Genomic DNA, 16050 nt, shown 5'->3' on the forward strand with positions numbered 1-16050 from the left:
GACAGTTGCATCTGCCGAGAGATCTTTTAGCAAGCTGAAGCTTATCAAAACATACCTTCGTTCGAGTATGAGCAATGATCGCTTGACTCAGTTAGCAGTGATCTCTGTTGAAAACAGTGGCACGGTCTATTTCATATGATGCCATCCTTGACAAATGGGCAAGTGCAAAGGCACGAAATGTAACAATTTAATGTTGAAAAATGTCCCCGGTGTCCAGGCTGTTGTTCCGATTTCATAACTTCATATTTCCACTACAGAAAATTTGTTGAGCACTGGGTGCCACACTGTTACATTTTATTACATCGTTATACATTTTCTTTTGTTTGTGATTGAGCATCTGTAATATGCAACATAAAATAAAAATCTGAAATAGAAGTCTTTTATTTTATAAGTCCATGAATAAGTGAGATCTGCACACAGTAAATCTTGAGAGGGTGCGCTGTTTTGTGTGTGTGTGTGTGTGTGTGTGTGTGTGTGTGTGTGTGTGTGCGCGCATGGGTTGGGTTGGGTTGGGTTGGGCGGGGGGGGAGGGGGGCGCCTAAAAGTGTGTCCGCATACACCTCAGAAAGTATATAGCTGCGCCCCTGTGTGTGATAACGAACGTCACCAAATTCAGAAGCTATTTCCCGTGAAACTGCCGGTGATTTAAACCTTTGCCTCTTATAAAGTTCACTGTGTTATGGTTCTTATGACTTATCAGATCACCTGTGCAGGTCTCCCTCTGCGTCAGTGACGTGCGATGAGGTTTGTGACGGGTGAGGCATCTGACTCGTCGGATGTTCAGATATATGAACCCAAAACAAAAGCTTAGATTTCAATTTTAATTATAGTAATGATTAATTATGCTTTAATCAAGTCCATACTGTTCAACGATGATGGTAAAAAAAGAGGTTAATGTAAGGTCAAACTTTTTTTTTATTATCTTACCTTTATTTGAAGATGGGGGCAGCACTGCCCCCTATCGGTGCGACATGGTACTTTCTGTCTCACCCTGTGTATTTTCACGGTGCATTTATGACCGATCACAAAGAATAAATATGTCACACACATAACACTGTGAGAAATCTTGGAGTCATTTTTGACCAGGATATGTCCTTCAATGCACATATTAAACAAATATGTAGGACCGCTTTTTTGCATTTGTGCAATATTTCTAAAATTAGAAACATCCTTTCTCAGAGTGATGCTGAAAAGCTAATTCATGCATTTATTACTTCTAGGCTGGATTATTGTAATTCATTATTATCAGGCTGTCCTAAAAGCTCCCTGAAAAGCCTTCAGCTGATCCAAAATGCTGCAGCTAGAGTACTGACAGGGACTAGAAAGAGAGCGCAGATTTCTCCCATGATGCACTGTTTCTTCTTCATTCACCTCTGTTTATACTCCACTCTGCATTTAATCATTAGTTATTAGTAACCTCTGGCTCTCTCCCCTCAGCAGATGACTGCCCCTCCCTGAGCCTGGTTCTGTCAGAGGTTTCTCCTTCCCACTGTCACCAAGTGCTGCTCATAGGGTGTTGTGTGATTGGTAAATAGAGCAGTTCTTATAGAGTGCTTTTCTGGTCAGGCTGACCACTCAAAGCACTCTATACAACACATTTTGCATTTACCCATTCATACAACCACTTCCTTCTACTTCTAAGTGCTTACTATCTAACAATCACACACATTCATTCTCCAATGGTTGCATTAGAGAGCAACTTGAGGTTCAGTATTTTGCCCAGTTACTTTGGCATACAGACTGGAGCAGCCAGGAATCGACCCACCAACCTTCTAATCAGTAGATGACCTGCTCTACCTCCTGAAGCACAGCCACCCCATAAGATTGTTGGGGTTTATTAATAATATTGTGGGGTCTGAACAGTGCCTTGAGCTGTGATTTGGCATTATGTAAATAAAACTGAGTTGAACTGAAGTGAAGATGGTGCTGCCCTGTTTGAAACATCACACACTACTAAGATGCAATAAATAACGTAAATCAGAGCTTACATTGTGTCGAGAAAAAAAACAGGCTTTCTAGTTAAAACGTGCTTTTGTTGATGTGAAAGTTTCCAAATGTTCTATCTGAAAGTCACAGATCACTTTTACAGTGGTCTTATTGATCCAGCATGTATTGACTATGAACTGTGTGCTCTATAATTACTGGAACAAAGACAGTTTTTGTAGTTTTGCCTCTGTACACCACCACAGTGGACTGTAAATCAGTCAGTGTGTGCACACTTTGTTTAAATTCAAGGAGTTTATAAAGATGTAGCTTCAACTGTTACAGCCATTTATATACACGAGCTAACACACATTTAAAGACTCTGGATGAAAACATGTGCAGCCTGTCTGCCTGAAGTCTAGAGCCCATGGACATCACTGTGGAGCTCTGTGAGCAGAGAGTGGGGCTCTGCACACTTCACCCTGCTGCTTCTATCATCAGTAAATACCAGAGGGCCGGTTCCACCGGCAGCCATAACACAGCCTCCATCATGTTAGGTCATGTGGTATGCTTTCTCTGCTCCTCCATACTTTCCTCTTCCCATTGTTCTGGTACAGATCAGCTGTGCTCGTTTAGGGGACTTCTGGTAAAGTCTGATTTGTAATCAGTGTTTTGCACCTTGTTGTAAAGCCTCTGTATTCATGACTGTAGACTGACAGTGGTACCCCTCGCCCCTCGAGTGCTCTGAACCATGGTTTAGTCATCGTGTGCTTCAGGTGTCCTCTGAGCTCTCAGACCGTGTGCTGCTTTAACATAGCAGCAGATTGATGCGGCCTCTCCTCAAGTCTTTGCTGCGTCTCTCACAGCTTCATTTGGCCTTAATCATGCACTATCAGATTTAAATTTGAATCAACTTTCAGTATGTCTGCTTCACCTGTGGTGAAGTAAGGAGGAAGAGCTCACCTGGCTGTGAAACTGCAGTCAGCTGTCCCATTACAGTTGACTCCCTGAACATGGGAGACTGTGTATATAAATGGCTGTAATTGTTACAGCTGGTGCTACATTTTTATAAAACCACTTGAATTGGAGCTCTGCACTTCAGTCACACACTGACTGATTGTGGTGTAATTATTGTAACAATAATTATGGAGGGCAGTGTATGCAGTGAACACGTGCACTGCTGCCGGGCCACTCAGTTCATCTCACTGACGTCTAATTAAGAACACCTTCATTACCATGAAGGGTGCTGCATCCAGTTTGTGCTGATCCTGGGTCTGATCAGTACGATCTATAAGACTTTGTCCGTCCTTTAACCTTAGGCCTGAGATGATACTGAATGCTCAGTGACTCCTAACAGTGGGAACACAGCCGGTACATGTGTGACGTCTCCTCTCTCACACACTTCTGGTTCATATCCAGGAGTGTGTCTGCAACACTGAGCTGCTGCAGTAACAGAACATGCTCTGATGCTCTGCACCTTCAGGTCAGTTATCTTTAAACACCAACAGGAGCTTAATGAGCTGCTCTTTGATCCTGACTTTTCTGCCATTATATCTGAGACTAGCAAGCTAAAATAAATGCTGCACTGAGTGGATCCCAGGACCATGCTCCTGGGATCAGCTGCTGTTCTGTTACACAGGACTGACACATACGAGCTTCTAAGGGTGAACTGGTGTTCCTGAATGACTTCAGTAAAAAGGCTCTCTGATCCATACTACATGATCTGCATTCATCTACCAACAGCTGCACATGCTCCGTTCGTCTCGGTACCAAAGAACCTGTGGAGTCAAATCAGGATTGCAGGCCGTGCACATTGGAAAAAAGCAGTCATCTTTATTTAGCATGTTTTCACAACAATGAATACTTTTAGCCTTTCATCTGTTTGTATGTTGGAGAATTTAACTGTTGCATTGAACCAATTGATGAAACCGCCTCCCTTCCCCAGACCAGGTCACCCCTTCCCCGTCAGCAGGCTCCAGAGCCCGTTCACATGTCCGAGTGAGCAGCAGCTTCAGCATTAAAACATGGAGGTACAAGTAATGTTAAACAGCTCCATCCAGACCTGGGCTCAACAGCAGCTGTGATGCTCAGCCTTCCACATGTGTGAGTGTTACTGCAGTGTGTGTCACAATGGTAATCGCACACGTTGACTGTGCGCTGTAGTGACTTCCCAGCACAGTCCAGTGTTTTTAGGCACTCCTAGTACTGTGACTCCAATCAAGGCTAAACTAGTGACAGGTATTCAGCATCATTTACCGCGGTGCAGCTGAAACCATGAGGAGCACAAACAGAACACAAAGAATGGCTCGGGGGGGGGGGGGGGGGGGGGTCGTGCGTGCCGGTGGTCTGAGCACCGTGGTTTAAGTGGCGTGTTGTGGGCATCATCGTGCTCACAGGCAGAGCAGCGTTCAGCGAGTCCGCACACTCCTCTTTAAGGTACATCAGTCAGACTGCAGAGGCCGCAGATTCACCCAACAACCAGCTAAGTGCACAAAAACAAACCTCCATCTGAACAGCTGCACCTGACTGACTGGCTCTGGTTAGTCACATGACCCAAGAAAAGAACTCTGGTCACATGATAAGGGTGGGAGATGGCAATCTCTGTGTTCAAAGCCGGTTTCTGGCAGCAGTTGGGAATGCACTCCATGGTCCGTGACCTTTACCACGGTCCGTGACCTTTACCACGGTCCGTGACCTTTACCACGGTCCGTGACCTTTACCACGGTCCGTGACGAGGAGCCTGTTCTGCTGTTTTCACAGGAGCTGTTGGGCTTTAACCAAACAGCTGCAGGAGTGAGGACAGTCACCACAGATGCCAGAAATCCTCTGGGCACAAAGATCGTAGCTGGTACCTCACAAGGAGGTATCACACACGTGTGAGCGTTTAACACGATGACGGTACATGCATGCTTTATGTCCAGTTTGTCCAAATTATTCCAACCGCTCATTTGGAAGTAAAACGAACATCTGAAGGTTTAGTAAATAGTCTTCTGTGTAAATGTATATAGATTATATACAAATATATGTATTTTTTCCACAGGCTTACAATCCTTTCCATCCAGTATCAGGTCATCTGTAGAGCCATAACTTGATGCTACTTTTGTCTGCTCAGCACACAGTGACAGAGTGTACCCTTATTACCATAGTTACATGAACTCCTCCCAGAGCAGGAAACAGATGAGCGTGTTCACTTCCAAGTAAGCGATCTCGATCCTTTGGCCGAACTGACCGAGCCTGCCTCAGTGTCTGCGGGCCTGATGCAGCCTGCTGACATCAAACACTGGAAACAATGAAACAAGCCGAGGATGCTTCAAGGACTCAACTTTAAACCAGCGAAAGGATTCAAGCACATCATGCAGACATTACCTGCAGCCTGTTTAACTGACAAGAGAACAGTTACGCTCTCAGGGGAAATCATTTCACAGTCCATACCTAATTAGTACTGCAGACAAAATCACTTTACCAACAGTGGTTACACCTGTTTTCACTTTGATCCAGACTGAGAGCAGTCCACAGGGCACTGGTTCAGTCACAGAGGACACGCCCACCTGTGCATTACAGCAGGGCCAGGCTTGGCCCTGGTGGCAGGGAGGCGGCGCTAGCCTGGCCTCTGTCCACCTTCAACTCAAAGAAACAGGACAGCTTTGGAGAGTACAGCTGGGTTATTCGCTTCTGTACGCAAACAAATAGACATTCACATCATTTGATTGGATATTAGGCCACAAATATTTTTTCATGTCAGTGAGAGCTCAAAGTAGAGCTCCACATTGCTGTCCTGCTGCAGCGCAGCCTGAACAGCAAAAGAAGTTCATGGAGTCTGAGGCTCCACGATTGTCTGACCCTGAACACTTACACTGTGTCCACACCGTCAGTGAGCATGCTGGCGTACAGGTGTAACCACAGCCACAGTATGGGGTCCACAGACACGGGCGGAGGTTCCAGATAAGCACGGGTTCTGCAGAACAGACTTTGCAGTGTGAGCCGTCCATCTATACAAGACTGAACCCAAACCAGGCAGCACAGAGTGCATGCTGGGGCTTTACCAGCTGAGCGGGCTGGCACACGGAGAGCTCAGCGCCTCTGAGAAGGCCCTCAGTGACTGGTTTCCATCCGCCACAGCGCGATTACAATGTTATTGTAGTTCCAACCGTGCTGATATATAAATACTGCTTTTATTAGAATCCTCAACACAGGAAGACAAGGAAATAAAATGCTTCAAACAATCATGGCAACCTGTGACCAAAAAACAAACATTCGGAAAATGTCTAAGTGCACTTACACAGCTCTGACAAGATTTGAGTCTAACTTGCTTTTGCCCCCGAAAGGAAGAAGGCCCACAAATGGAAAGGAGAACAAGCTACATGCCATTTGGACCAAATGATACTCCACATGCTTACCTTGATCAAAACCAACTGGGTGGAAACGGTGAGCAACGACTCTGAGAGGAATGGTCAGAGGGGAATACAACAGTAGCAGTAAAGACGTCTCTAAAACTAGACTCTCTGTGGACCCTGTGGACAGGAGCTCAGGGTTACTTATGGAACGGCCTAATGCTTTTTTATATTTTCCCCTTGCTTACGTAGGGGAGCTATCACAACAGGCAGGCATGAAAACGAACCAATTTGAACCGTCAAATAAATAATGAGGAAAATGATCCTTTCTGTACACAGAAATCAGAAGGGGAGGCTGCAGCACATTCACATACTGTGGACGTGGGAGTGGGTACTTCAGGAGGTCTCTGTGCTTACACTGACTGATGTGGGACGGTGCAGGCACAGCAGCAGATCTACTAGAGCAATTCATTACAACCATTTATCCTCTTTCACTGTTGACTTGCTTTTCCTCAAACACACTCGGCCTGTCTGGTCACCTCTTAGACTGTAAAGGAAGGGCGGGGCAGGGTTTGATGGGCTTTCTGAGAAGGAGTCTGTTGGGAGCAGGGGGGTTCAGAGCATGCCAAACCCTTTGGCATACGTGATGGCTTTCAGCAGTCTCTCCCTCAGCTTCTCCTTGGTGCTGTACTCCGGCAGCAGCAGCACATTAAAGCAAGTGTGAGACGTCGGTAACCTGTGAGAGAAAACCACACACGGCGGGTCACACAGTGGCAGAAACAATCGCACAACAGCAGTCAGAGCTTCCTTCATTAAAACATGAAATCACAGATGCAGTGCAATAATACAGCGTAATGAAGCAATGAAAGAATGGCTTATTCTTCTGATTCGTACAAACTGAGACAATTCAAAGTCTCACGCAGTCGTATTTATTTGGGACGGACTCCGGGCCACAGACCCGTCAGTGACTGAGAACAGCATGAAGGAAGCCTCGTCTGAAGCTCTTCATGGAGGAGCGCACACAGGCTGATGTTATACATGCTGATGAACAGAGGCAGCTCACCGGTCTGTGTCAGGGCCATTCTTGGCAATGATCATCTTCAGCTTGCCCAGCCCACCCACGGGTGCTCTGTCAGTGCCGGTGGTGAACTGCAGGAAGAGGCGTTTCTGCTCCTCACCGAACGAGTGCAAAGTCTCCCAGAACTCCCTACGATTCAGTGACAGTGCACAGAGTAAACAGCCTTCATACACAACCTCCACGTGATCAGCACAGAACACAAACACATAGGAACCTGGTTTACAATGCAGAACATTGGGAAGAACAGTGGCACACAGAGCTGCATTTGAGCGTTTAAATGCACAGATGCATTGTGGGAACACTTTGGGCTCAAACAGACCAACCAGTTGGTGGCTTTCTGTAAGAAGAGCAGAACTAAACATCTCAGAGCTGACCTGAAAGGAGGCGTCTCTGTACATCTGTGTTTTTGTGTTCACTGCTTCTGAGCAGCGGTTTTAAACGCTCTGAATAAAGTCAACATCTAACCATCAGCAGCCTCATACTGAACACCACGCTGCTACTCTGAGCCCAGCTACAAGCAGCAGGAGCGTTCAGGTCAGCAGGGTCATCATGCCAACAAACACTTTCTTACTTGATTATTCGGGAATCTCTGTTATAGCCGCCGTCGTATTCCGTTGTTTCTTCAAGTGCTAGGAAGTCCAGGTTCTACAGAGTGACAAGAACACATGAGTGAGTATCAACTCCTGGATGAAATCCCAGCATAGAGAAATATCCAGGAAGAAGTCTCACCCTGCTCCCACAGATCAGGAGCTCGATCTCCTCCGGTCTGAACAGGTACTTCAGCGGCGACTCGTTGGTGACCATGTGGAAGCCTCTCCTGAATGCTTTGAACTGTTTCTCCACACTTTTGTTCAGGATGTACTCTGAGTACTGCGCAACAAACTCCTGTGTGAACGCACAGCAGTGAGAGCACGTCGTGAACATCCTGATGCACACTTTAACCTTCAAAACAAACCTTCTCCGAGCGCAGGCCTCGGAGACCGCGCTCTCTAGCACCATATAGATACACCACTGGCAGCTGGAAACTGGAGGCAGTACAGCAGCATGTACTGCAGAACTATGAATGCTGGGTAGTGTAGTCAGCACTATAATGAGGAACTGCTGCAGAGCACAGCAGAACTCCTTTAAAGATCTGCTTCCATATTAGATGTTAGTGTGAGCCACAGTACACACAGTACCACAAATGCATTATTACACTGAACAATAACAAGCTGCAGTTTAATCAGATCTAATCAGACTTTGATTAGCTCAGCATACGACTATGATTTCCTCATAGGTAATGCCTAGAATTATGCTGTATGAGAAAAATGCAAATCCCAGCAGGCATGTGTGTCTGTGGGGGCAGACAATACAAACAAACAGAACTTCATATGGAGTCGATATGAATGACCCAGTGCACACAGCAGTGTTTCAGTCACTGAGGGTTTAAATGCACACAGACACACACAGCAGGACCACAGCTCGCAGCGGGTTTGTAAGAGGAAGTAACACTGAACATTTAGAGAAATGAATGTCACAGCATGGCATGTAATGCAAACTAAAGCTGCTAACTTCCCTCAGAGAGCTGCGTGCAATGCTACTTTCTCTGGCATGTTGTGCAGACGGGGCGATGGCCTTCGATGGAGCCTACCTCAGCGCTCTTATCATCTCCAAAATGAGACCAAGCTTCAGACTCAGACGGCTGGAAATCGTCATTGCTGCCTTCTGCCACGTCTAACAGGCTCAAACTGACCCATTCTGCAAGCTGCACCTGAGCAACTGTGTCCAGGTGTCTGCTGCTGCTGCCTTTGGTTAACCTCAGACCACGAACTAAATCTGCCTGGTAACAGTCTCATCTCTACAATAAATATCCACACTAAAAACATGGATCACTGCCTTCATGACTAATTACGCTGAGCAGAAAAAGTCTGTTCCCATAAGTCAAAGGTCAAGCTACTGATCTTATCAGCAGACCTCCAGCATCCTGTGGCTGCTCCACTTTCATTTCACACAACAAAAACTGGTGTAGCTGCAGGCTGAGTGCAAACATGTTGCATGCTGCATGTTTTCTGTTTGGCTCACCTTTCTGTTTTCATTCGTGACGGGAATCTTGTCCCCATTTTCCCTTAAATCGTACATAAGTGCATTCCCAAACAGGTCTGTATGAGAAATCTGGAAAGTGATCATCATGTCCTCCTCCACGCTGCCCTCGTACTCCAGGAGCTCCTTCAGACTCTGGTATAAAACCTATCCAACAGTTCAGCACAGGCAACAGTTCATATTTAGCACTACACATTCCCCGTGTGTTAACAGTTAAACTAAATGCCACAGAGAAAGTGATGCTTACCGGGTTGGCATCAGCCAAGTCCCTGAAAGTTCCTTTCTTGCCCATCAATTTCCTGTAGACCACCATAGGGAAGTGGACATCCAGGATGCAGTTGTTATAGATGGCCAGACCAAGAACAATGCCGATCAGCGTGTACTGGCCCTCGTTTTCAAACGACGACGGGTTGAACCAAAACAGTTTGGTGTGCTCGTCGTACGTGAACATGCCTGCAGCGGGAAGAACAGAGGACACGCCGGATAAATGCTGGTGAACTCCAGAAACATGAAGCTGCGCAGGCATATCCCTTCTGAAACACCGACAGGTCGACATGCTGTGAGTGGATTCTGATTCAGCGTGCATCCTCAGAGTATCAGAGCCTTCTGTATGCTGCCGGCTGCCTCTCTGAACTCCTCTGCTGTGCTGGATCACACAGCAGGACAGCTGGGTGCTGACAGCAGTGCAGACTGAGCTGTGTCGAGACTCGAGTGCAAACAAACACATTTCCACATTCAGCCACAGAAATGATCATTTACACTGTGGTTTCTTACCAATATCTGGGTTGAAAATCTCCTCCACCACCAGCTGAAAGAACTCTTTGGAAACGCCTCCTTCATCTACACCTTGCTCTCCTTCAAACTCCACGTACAGCTGCTTCTTCAAGTCTGCAGGATTTTCCATTGCTATCATTTCCAGCTACAGGGACACAGCAGAAATGCATCAGCACAAACAACAAAACACAACACAACTAATCACCAGGGCACTAAACTGTATGCACTGAACTTGCAGGCACATACCCTGACCAGAGCATCATCAATGATGTGGTCTCTGCGCACTTTGAGCCTCAGGTAAGGGTTGAGCTGCTGACCCTGCACCAAGCTGTACAGCACAGTGATTCGCCGCTCGCTGTACATGCGAATGCGGTTGTCGTAGTACAGACCCAGGTTCTTGGTGACGGCGTTCAGGATGAAGGGGCAGGTCATGAAGGAGAACTTGTTTTCAGTTTCAACTTTAAAGAAAGTATAGTCCTTGTCCATCTCCAGCACCTCGTTCAGAGGCTCGTTAACAAACTCCTCAAAGGGAATGAGTGGTCTCCGGCAATCACTGGTGCGGATTCCCAACTCCGTCTCCAGCGGATCCACTCGAGGGCCCTTTTTGTTCCTCCGTTCCTCACCCAGGAGCTCCTGCAGGGTGAGGTCGCTGGACTCTGGAATGGGCTCCTCGTCTTCTTCCTCATTGTGCTCCATGTCAAGGTCGCCGCCCAGCACATTTGCATAGTAGACGATCTTCAAGCACTTGGTGGCCGCCACCACCGCATCATCATCGTTGACCAGGTTGCGGCTGTTGAACTCGTTACTGATCACCTTGTAGGTAATGAGCTGCTGGAAGGTCTCCACCATGCGCCGGATCTGCTCGGCACTGTAGCGCGACCACAGATGTGCCAGCTTGGCCTGAGCTGCCAGCGGGAGTTTGCTCATGGCCTTACAGAACTGTGGGAGGGCGATCTCCAGGTACTCTGGGCTGTGGAGGTTGCTGTTTTCCATCACTATTACAAAAAGGTTCAGGTAGTTTGGGTCTCGTGAATACACATTATGGTATGTCAGGTCACACTCCACATTAGGCGAGAGGTAGACCAGCGCATTCAAGAAAGCGGCTTCTATTTTATCGTTGGACAGGAGGCGCTCGTAGACCCTCCGCACGGCTTCGATATCGACTGAGACCTCATCGGGGGCCAGCTTCTGGACATCGTTTTCCCCTGACGAGCACTCGCCTAGCCTTGATGATGATGAGGAGGTGGGCGAGTCCTCCTCCATAGCTGCAGTTGAACATGCAGCTGCCTCCTTCTCATCTTCATCCTTGTCCTCATCTTTGCCTTGAAGGGACTTGAGCTCCTCCTTGGTATGTGGTTTGGACCTCCGAAAGCTCTGCACCAGTCCCTCGGCACTGGAGAAAACCCGTCCTATTACCCGGATGAGAGGGGAGTAATCCTCCTTTTCACCACAGATGTCCAAGATCTCATACACTTTCTCCTCTGTCAGGTAATTTACATCTACACACACAGGCAAAGATTACTTGATTACAAAGGAAATTAACAGGAAAACACAAACAGAAGATGTGAGTGACACACATCGAATCCTGGATGTCTGACTCACCTTTAAAATTGTCTCGTACAGAGTGGACATCTTTGTGGTTCATCTTCTTGTTGCTGCATGCTGAGTTGCTGTGAGTGCTGCTCTCCAGATAGGTGGAAGCGGTGCCTTTCTTTGAAGGGTGTGGGTCACACAGCTTGGCATTGACTTTGTAGAGCTCCAGAGCTTTGACCGCTGCTTCATTGTTATCCATGCGGCTGAAGCCAACCGATGAGGCACACCATGAGTTGGAGCAAGACTCATTCCCACAGCCCTCCGTTAACTGGTGGTAATAGCGCTCTATTAGATGCTTGGCAGCTGCTCGCTTCCTGTGATCAGAGGTAAAGCACAACACGGTAAAAGCAGCGTGTAAATCCAGTGTGATCCTCATAAAGCACTGAGTGGGATATGAAAGGATGGGAGATGGGAGCCTGACTGCAAGGTTTTTCCCCACTGGAGACACACTAAGAGTTCATGTCAGCAGCTGAGCTTGGGTTTGATCAGGTGGATGCTGAGCTTTGGCGGACACGAAGAACTCTGATATTCATCAAGTGTCATGACAGATGTACTTTAGCTTTCAGTAAAATCTACAAGAAGAAATTCAACTTTGTTGCTGACATAAACCTTATTAAAAGTCTGACACTGGTAATAAGACTGCAGCAGCCCAGCTGGGTAAGAGCCTGAGCCCAGCAAGCCTGAAGGAAAATACTAGTAAATATTTTTGAGAGTAAAATATAGCAAATATACCACTATTATTTATAAACACGTAACTGATAATGTAAACACCAATAAAGACAGTTTTAACTCCATGCATAATTACAGCGATTTTAACCTAAAGTATCAGTTTTACTGCACTCCTTCAAATCCAAAAAGAGCGACAGCCTCTGAGGAACTTGGAGGAACAGAGTAATCATGATGATGAAGAGCATCAGTGAAGGTACAGCAAGCGGACAGGAAGGACAGGAGGGGACGGCAGGACACACACTTACATTCGGCTTGCTTCTGGGTTTTCTACTTCAGGCTCCTCTTGTTCTCTAAATGAAGAACAGACACAGGTCATGATGGATCAACTGACATTTCACCGACTGCTGCCGGCTCCCACCCTGCTTTACGAACTGTTCTGGTTCTCTAGAAGAGGAGAACAAGAGATCATCCTCCCCGAAAAGCTGCACCACAGCGGCTGTCTTTAACGCTAGAAGCTCTCGGGTTAGGCTGGGTGGCTGGGACCGCAGCGAGTGCTTTCGGCCAGATACACACACATCCGTGCACATTTATCTACGTGTGCACCGATAGAGTGGACTGTGTCAGTGTGTCAGTGCAGACTGAACCTAGCCTCACTCTGGTTTCAGAGGAGCAGCTGAAGAAACAGAAATGTGCCTGTCGCTTACTTAGCAGGCTAACACACAGTTAGCTTGTTCCGGCTCCTGCCGAGCCGAGGCTTTCAAACTGTCCCACTGACACGCCTGATCCACTCACAGCTCGCCGTGAACTCTGCTCTAATATGCCGCCTAAAACAAGCGAGCACTCCCATCCAAACAGCCACAGCCAGCTAGCTTTCCCCGCTCCCCCGAGCATCCCCGACCCTTTCCTCCGAGCATCCCCACCTATCGGGCCCTCCAGCGGAGCTCGTCTCGGCCTGTGGTGGCGCACACTCACAGTCCTCCTTCTCGTCGGAATTCATACGAGACTTTATCCCAGCTGTTTGTCCTCCTGCTGCTGTGTGTGGGTGTAGTAGCTCCTTCGCAGGCTGTCTGCACGGAAACAACGCAATGCTTTAGTCTAAGCGGTTAGCGACGAGGGCTTTTCTATAGAAACTTCATTCACGGCCTTCCTACTGCAGGCTCTCTCCTCCGCCTCAGCTCCGCGGCCATCTTGACTTCACCAACAGCCCACGTCCCACAATGCAGTGCGCTCTGCCTTCAAGACCTGCTGGGACGGATGGCAGCGCCCCCAGGACCCGGGCTGGATCTCTACTCTGCTGTTTTACTCTACTCTGCTTTACTCTATTCTGTTAAATTATATTTTATATTGTACTATACATTCGGCTTAAGTATATTATATTATATTATACAACTGCTGAAATAATATGAATGAAATGATAATGAAATAATAATAATAACCTTGTTCTTTCAGCTGCTCCCTTTAGGGGTCACCACAGCGGATCATCTGCCTCCATCTCTCCCTCTGCACATCCTCCTTCACTGCATTCATGAGCCTCCTCTGAGGTCTTCCTCTTCTCCTCCTGCCTGCAGCTCCATCTTCATCATCCTCTGTCCAGTATATCCACCATCTCAGCCTCATCTCTCTGACTTTGTTTCCAAACAGCTCAGCTCTGCCGCCTCCAGCTCTGCCTCCCGTCTTTCTGTCTGCGCCACCGTCTCCAAACCATCCATCACAGCTGGGCTCAATAATGAGGAAACACTGGAAGTCCGTGTAGAAAGGCACAGGAGAGGGAATGCAGCCTGCATCTACAGCTGTCTGTATGTGATCCAGGCCTAACTACAACCTGAATCAAAAAGCACAGCCTGAAGCCTGACCTTAAATGTCATGAGGGTAAAACCCTGCCTGAGAGCTGGTTTTCCAGGAGATGGGTCTGATAGCTAAAGACTTTACCTTCCATAGAGCTCTGCTGCTGCTTACCTGTAGTTCCCAGGTTTTCCAAAAGTAGAATGGAAGTGATTTTGTACTATGAGCTCAATAGGATATGAAGCGTGGTCTGTTCGCATTTATATCCTGTTTTGGATTTAACATGAAGCCAGAGGAGAGAAGCTAGACGTAAGACTGTTTGCAGTTCCCTTTAGTGTCCTCTCTGCAGTATTCTGGATCAGCTGGAGGCTCTCAGAGAGCTACAGGGACATCCTCATAAGTAATTACATTTGTCTCACCTAGACGTAACAAAAATGGATTTTCAGCTTCTCCCAGAGAGGACCCTAACCCTGCAGGTGATAAAGAAGTTACAGAAACTTATACAGCAATGCCATCCACAGGCAGTCTGAGAGTTTTAGGGCCAAATGCAGTCATTTCACTCTGAATTCAGCTGCTGCCTTTAAGGGGTTAGCTGTCCCAATGATCCATCCCGGTCACTCCCAACGAAGCTCTTAACAGCTCGGCGTCCAGTCTGTGTGTCAGTGCCACTGTCCACAAACCATCCATCACAGCAGGTCTCACTACCATCTCATGAACCTTCCCTTTCACTCTGGCTGCTCCCTTTCCAGCACACCTGACCTGCATCCTTCAAACGTCACACCTGTAGACCACCCTCTCATTTTCTACATTCATCAGCTCCTCAAAGTACTTCCATCTTCAACACTCTTCACTTGTTAGCACATTTCCATCGCTATCCTTAATCACACCGACCTCCTGCACATCCTTTCCAGCTTGATCTCCCCGCCGAGACAATCATTACAATAAGTCCTTTTGTCCTTCCTTCGTGTCACATACAGCTCACTATAGGCCGTTCCCTTTGCCACCGCTGTCATGGCCATACGTCTGTCCACACAGTTCTCCTGTCTACTTTTCATCTCCTGTCTACCTTTTCCTTTGGATACTTTCCTTCTCGACCAACTAGTCTCCTTGTCCTCTTTCCTCTGTCCAGAGGCTGCATCAAACACCTTCTTGGCAGTTTTCCTCACCACTTCAGGTGTACTTCCCATCATCTGGTAACTCTTCCCTGCCATCCAGAGCCTTCTCAGCTGTCTTTTTCACATGTCTTTGCTTGTATCTGTAAATAGGCTGCAGTCAACAGGATTTATGAAGGGCTAATATATGAAATGAAGAAATGACCTGCTTGCAAGCATCTTTATGACTCTGTGTTATTGTGTCTACGTTATAATCAATCCAGTCCTTTTCGGCCACTTCAAATATCTTTATAGAGCTGTGATGTTATATTTGTTGAAGTTTCTGCTGCCCTCCTGCCCACAGCTCTCAGGAAAAAGACATTTTAATGCCATTTTTACCCTGAGAAATAAAGAATAAAAGTCAGTTTGCCACAGAGTGACTGCAGCTTCTGCTTTATGCCAGGAATGATGTTCCTCATTCAGAATGACTTCATGTCATTCACAAGAGAGATACTGTATGTTTGATACATCATAGACCAAATAATCCTTTACAACAATTTAAATACAGCCAATCATTTACTGGCAGAAATCAGCAGAATTAGGAAATCATATTTTTGATGATCTGCATGTTTGATTTGACAAAGATTTTTCACCAGCTGTCCTTCCTGACACAACCATCCCATCTCTGCACGCTGGGACCGGCAGCAGGAGCACTGGCTCCTCACCGCAG

At 47.0% G+C, this 16050-nt stretch overlaps 1 protein-coding gene across 2 annotated transcripts; it reads right to left on the reverse strand.

Moving 5' to 3' along the window:
* Window positions 1-4237: 4237 nt before the first annotated feature.
* Window positions 4238-13653, reverse strand: LOC115791950 (ubiquitin-protein ligase E3A). 2 transcript variants are annotated; one of them, XR_004020993.1, is made up of 12 exons: window positions 13368-13653; window positions 12753-12797; window positions 11788-12092; window positions 10432-11684; window positions 10186-10330; window positions 9659-9864; window positions 9394-9558; window positions 8062-8217; window positions 7904-7977; window positions 7318-7461; window positions 4657-6990; window positions 4238-4618 (listed from the first exon to the last, which is right to left on the reverse strand). XR_004020993.1 is itself a non-coding variant. In XM_030746262.1 (11 exons), exons 1-11 carry the CDS (start codon window positions 13442-13444, stop codon window positions 6870-6872), a joined length of 2691 nt encoding a protein of 896 aa, XP_030602122.1. In that variant the 5' UTR covers window positions 13445-13653; the 3' UTR covers window positions 4238-6869. The 2 variants fall into 2 exon arrangements, 1 of the variants encoding a protein (XP_030602122.1); XM_030746262.1 differs by having other exon boundaries at window positions 4238-6990.
* Between the last annotated feature and the right edge of the window lie 2397 nt (window positions 13654-16050).

Source organism: Archocentrus centrarchus, chromosome 2, assembly GCF_007364275.1.
Source record: "Archocentrus centrarchus isolate MPI-CPG fArcCen1 chromosome 2, fArcCen1, whole genome shotgun sequence".
Taxonomy (NCBI): domain Eukaryota; kingdom Metazoa; phylum Chordata; class Actinopteri; order Cichliformes; family Cichlidae; genus Archocentrus; species Archocentrus centrarchus.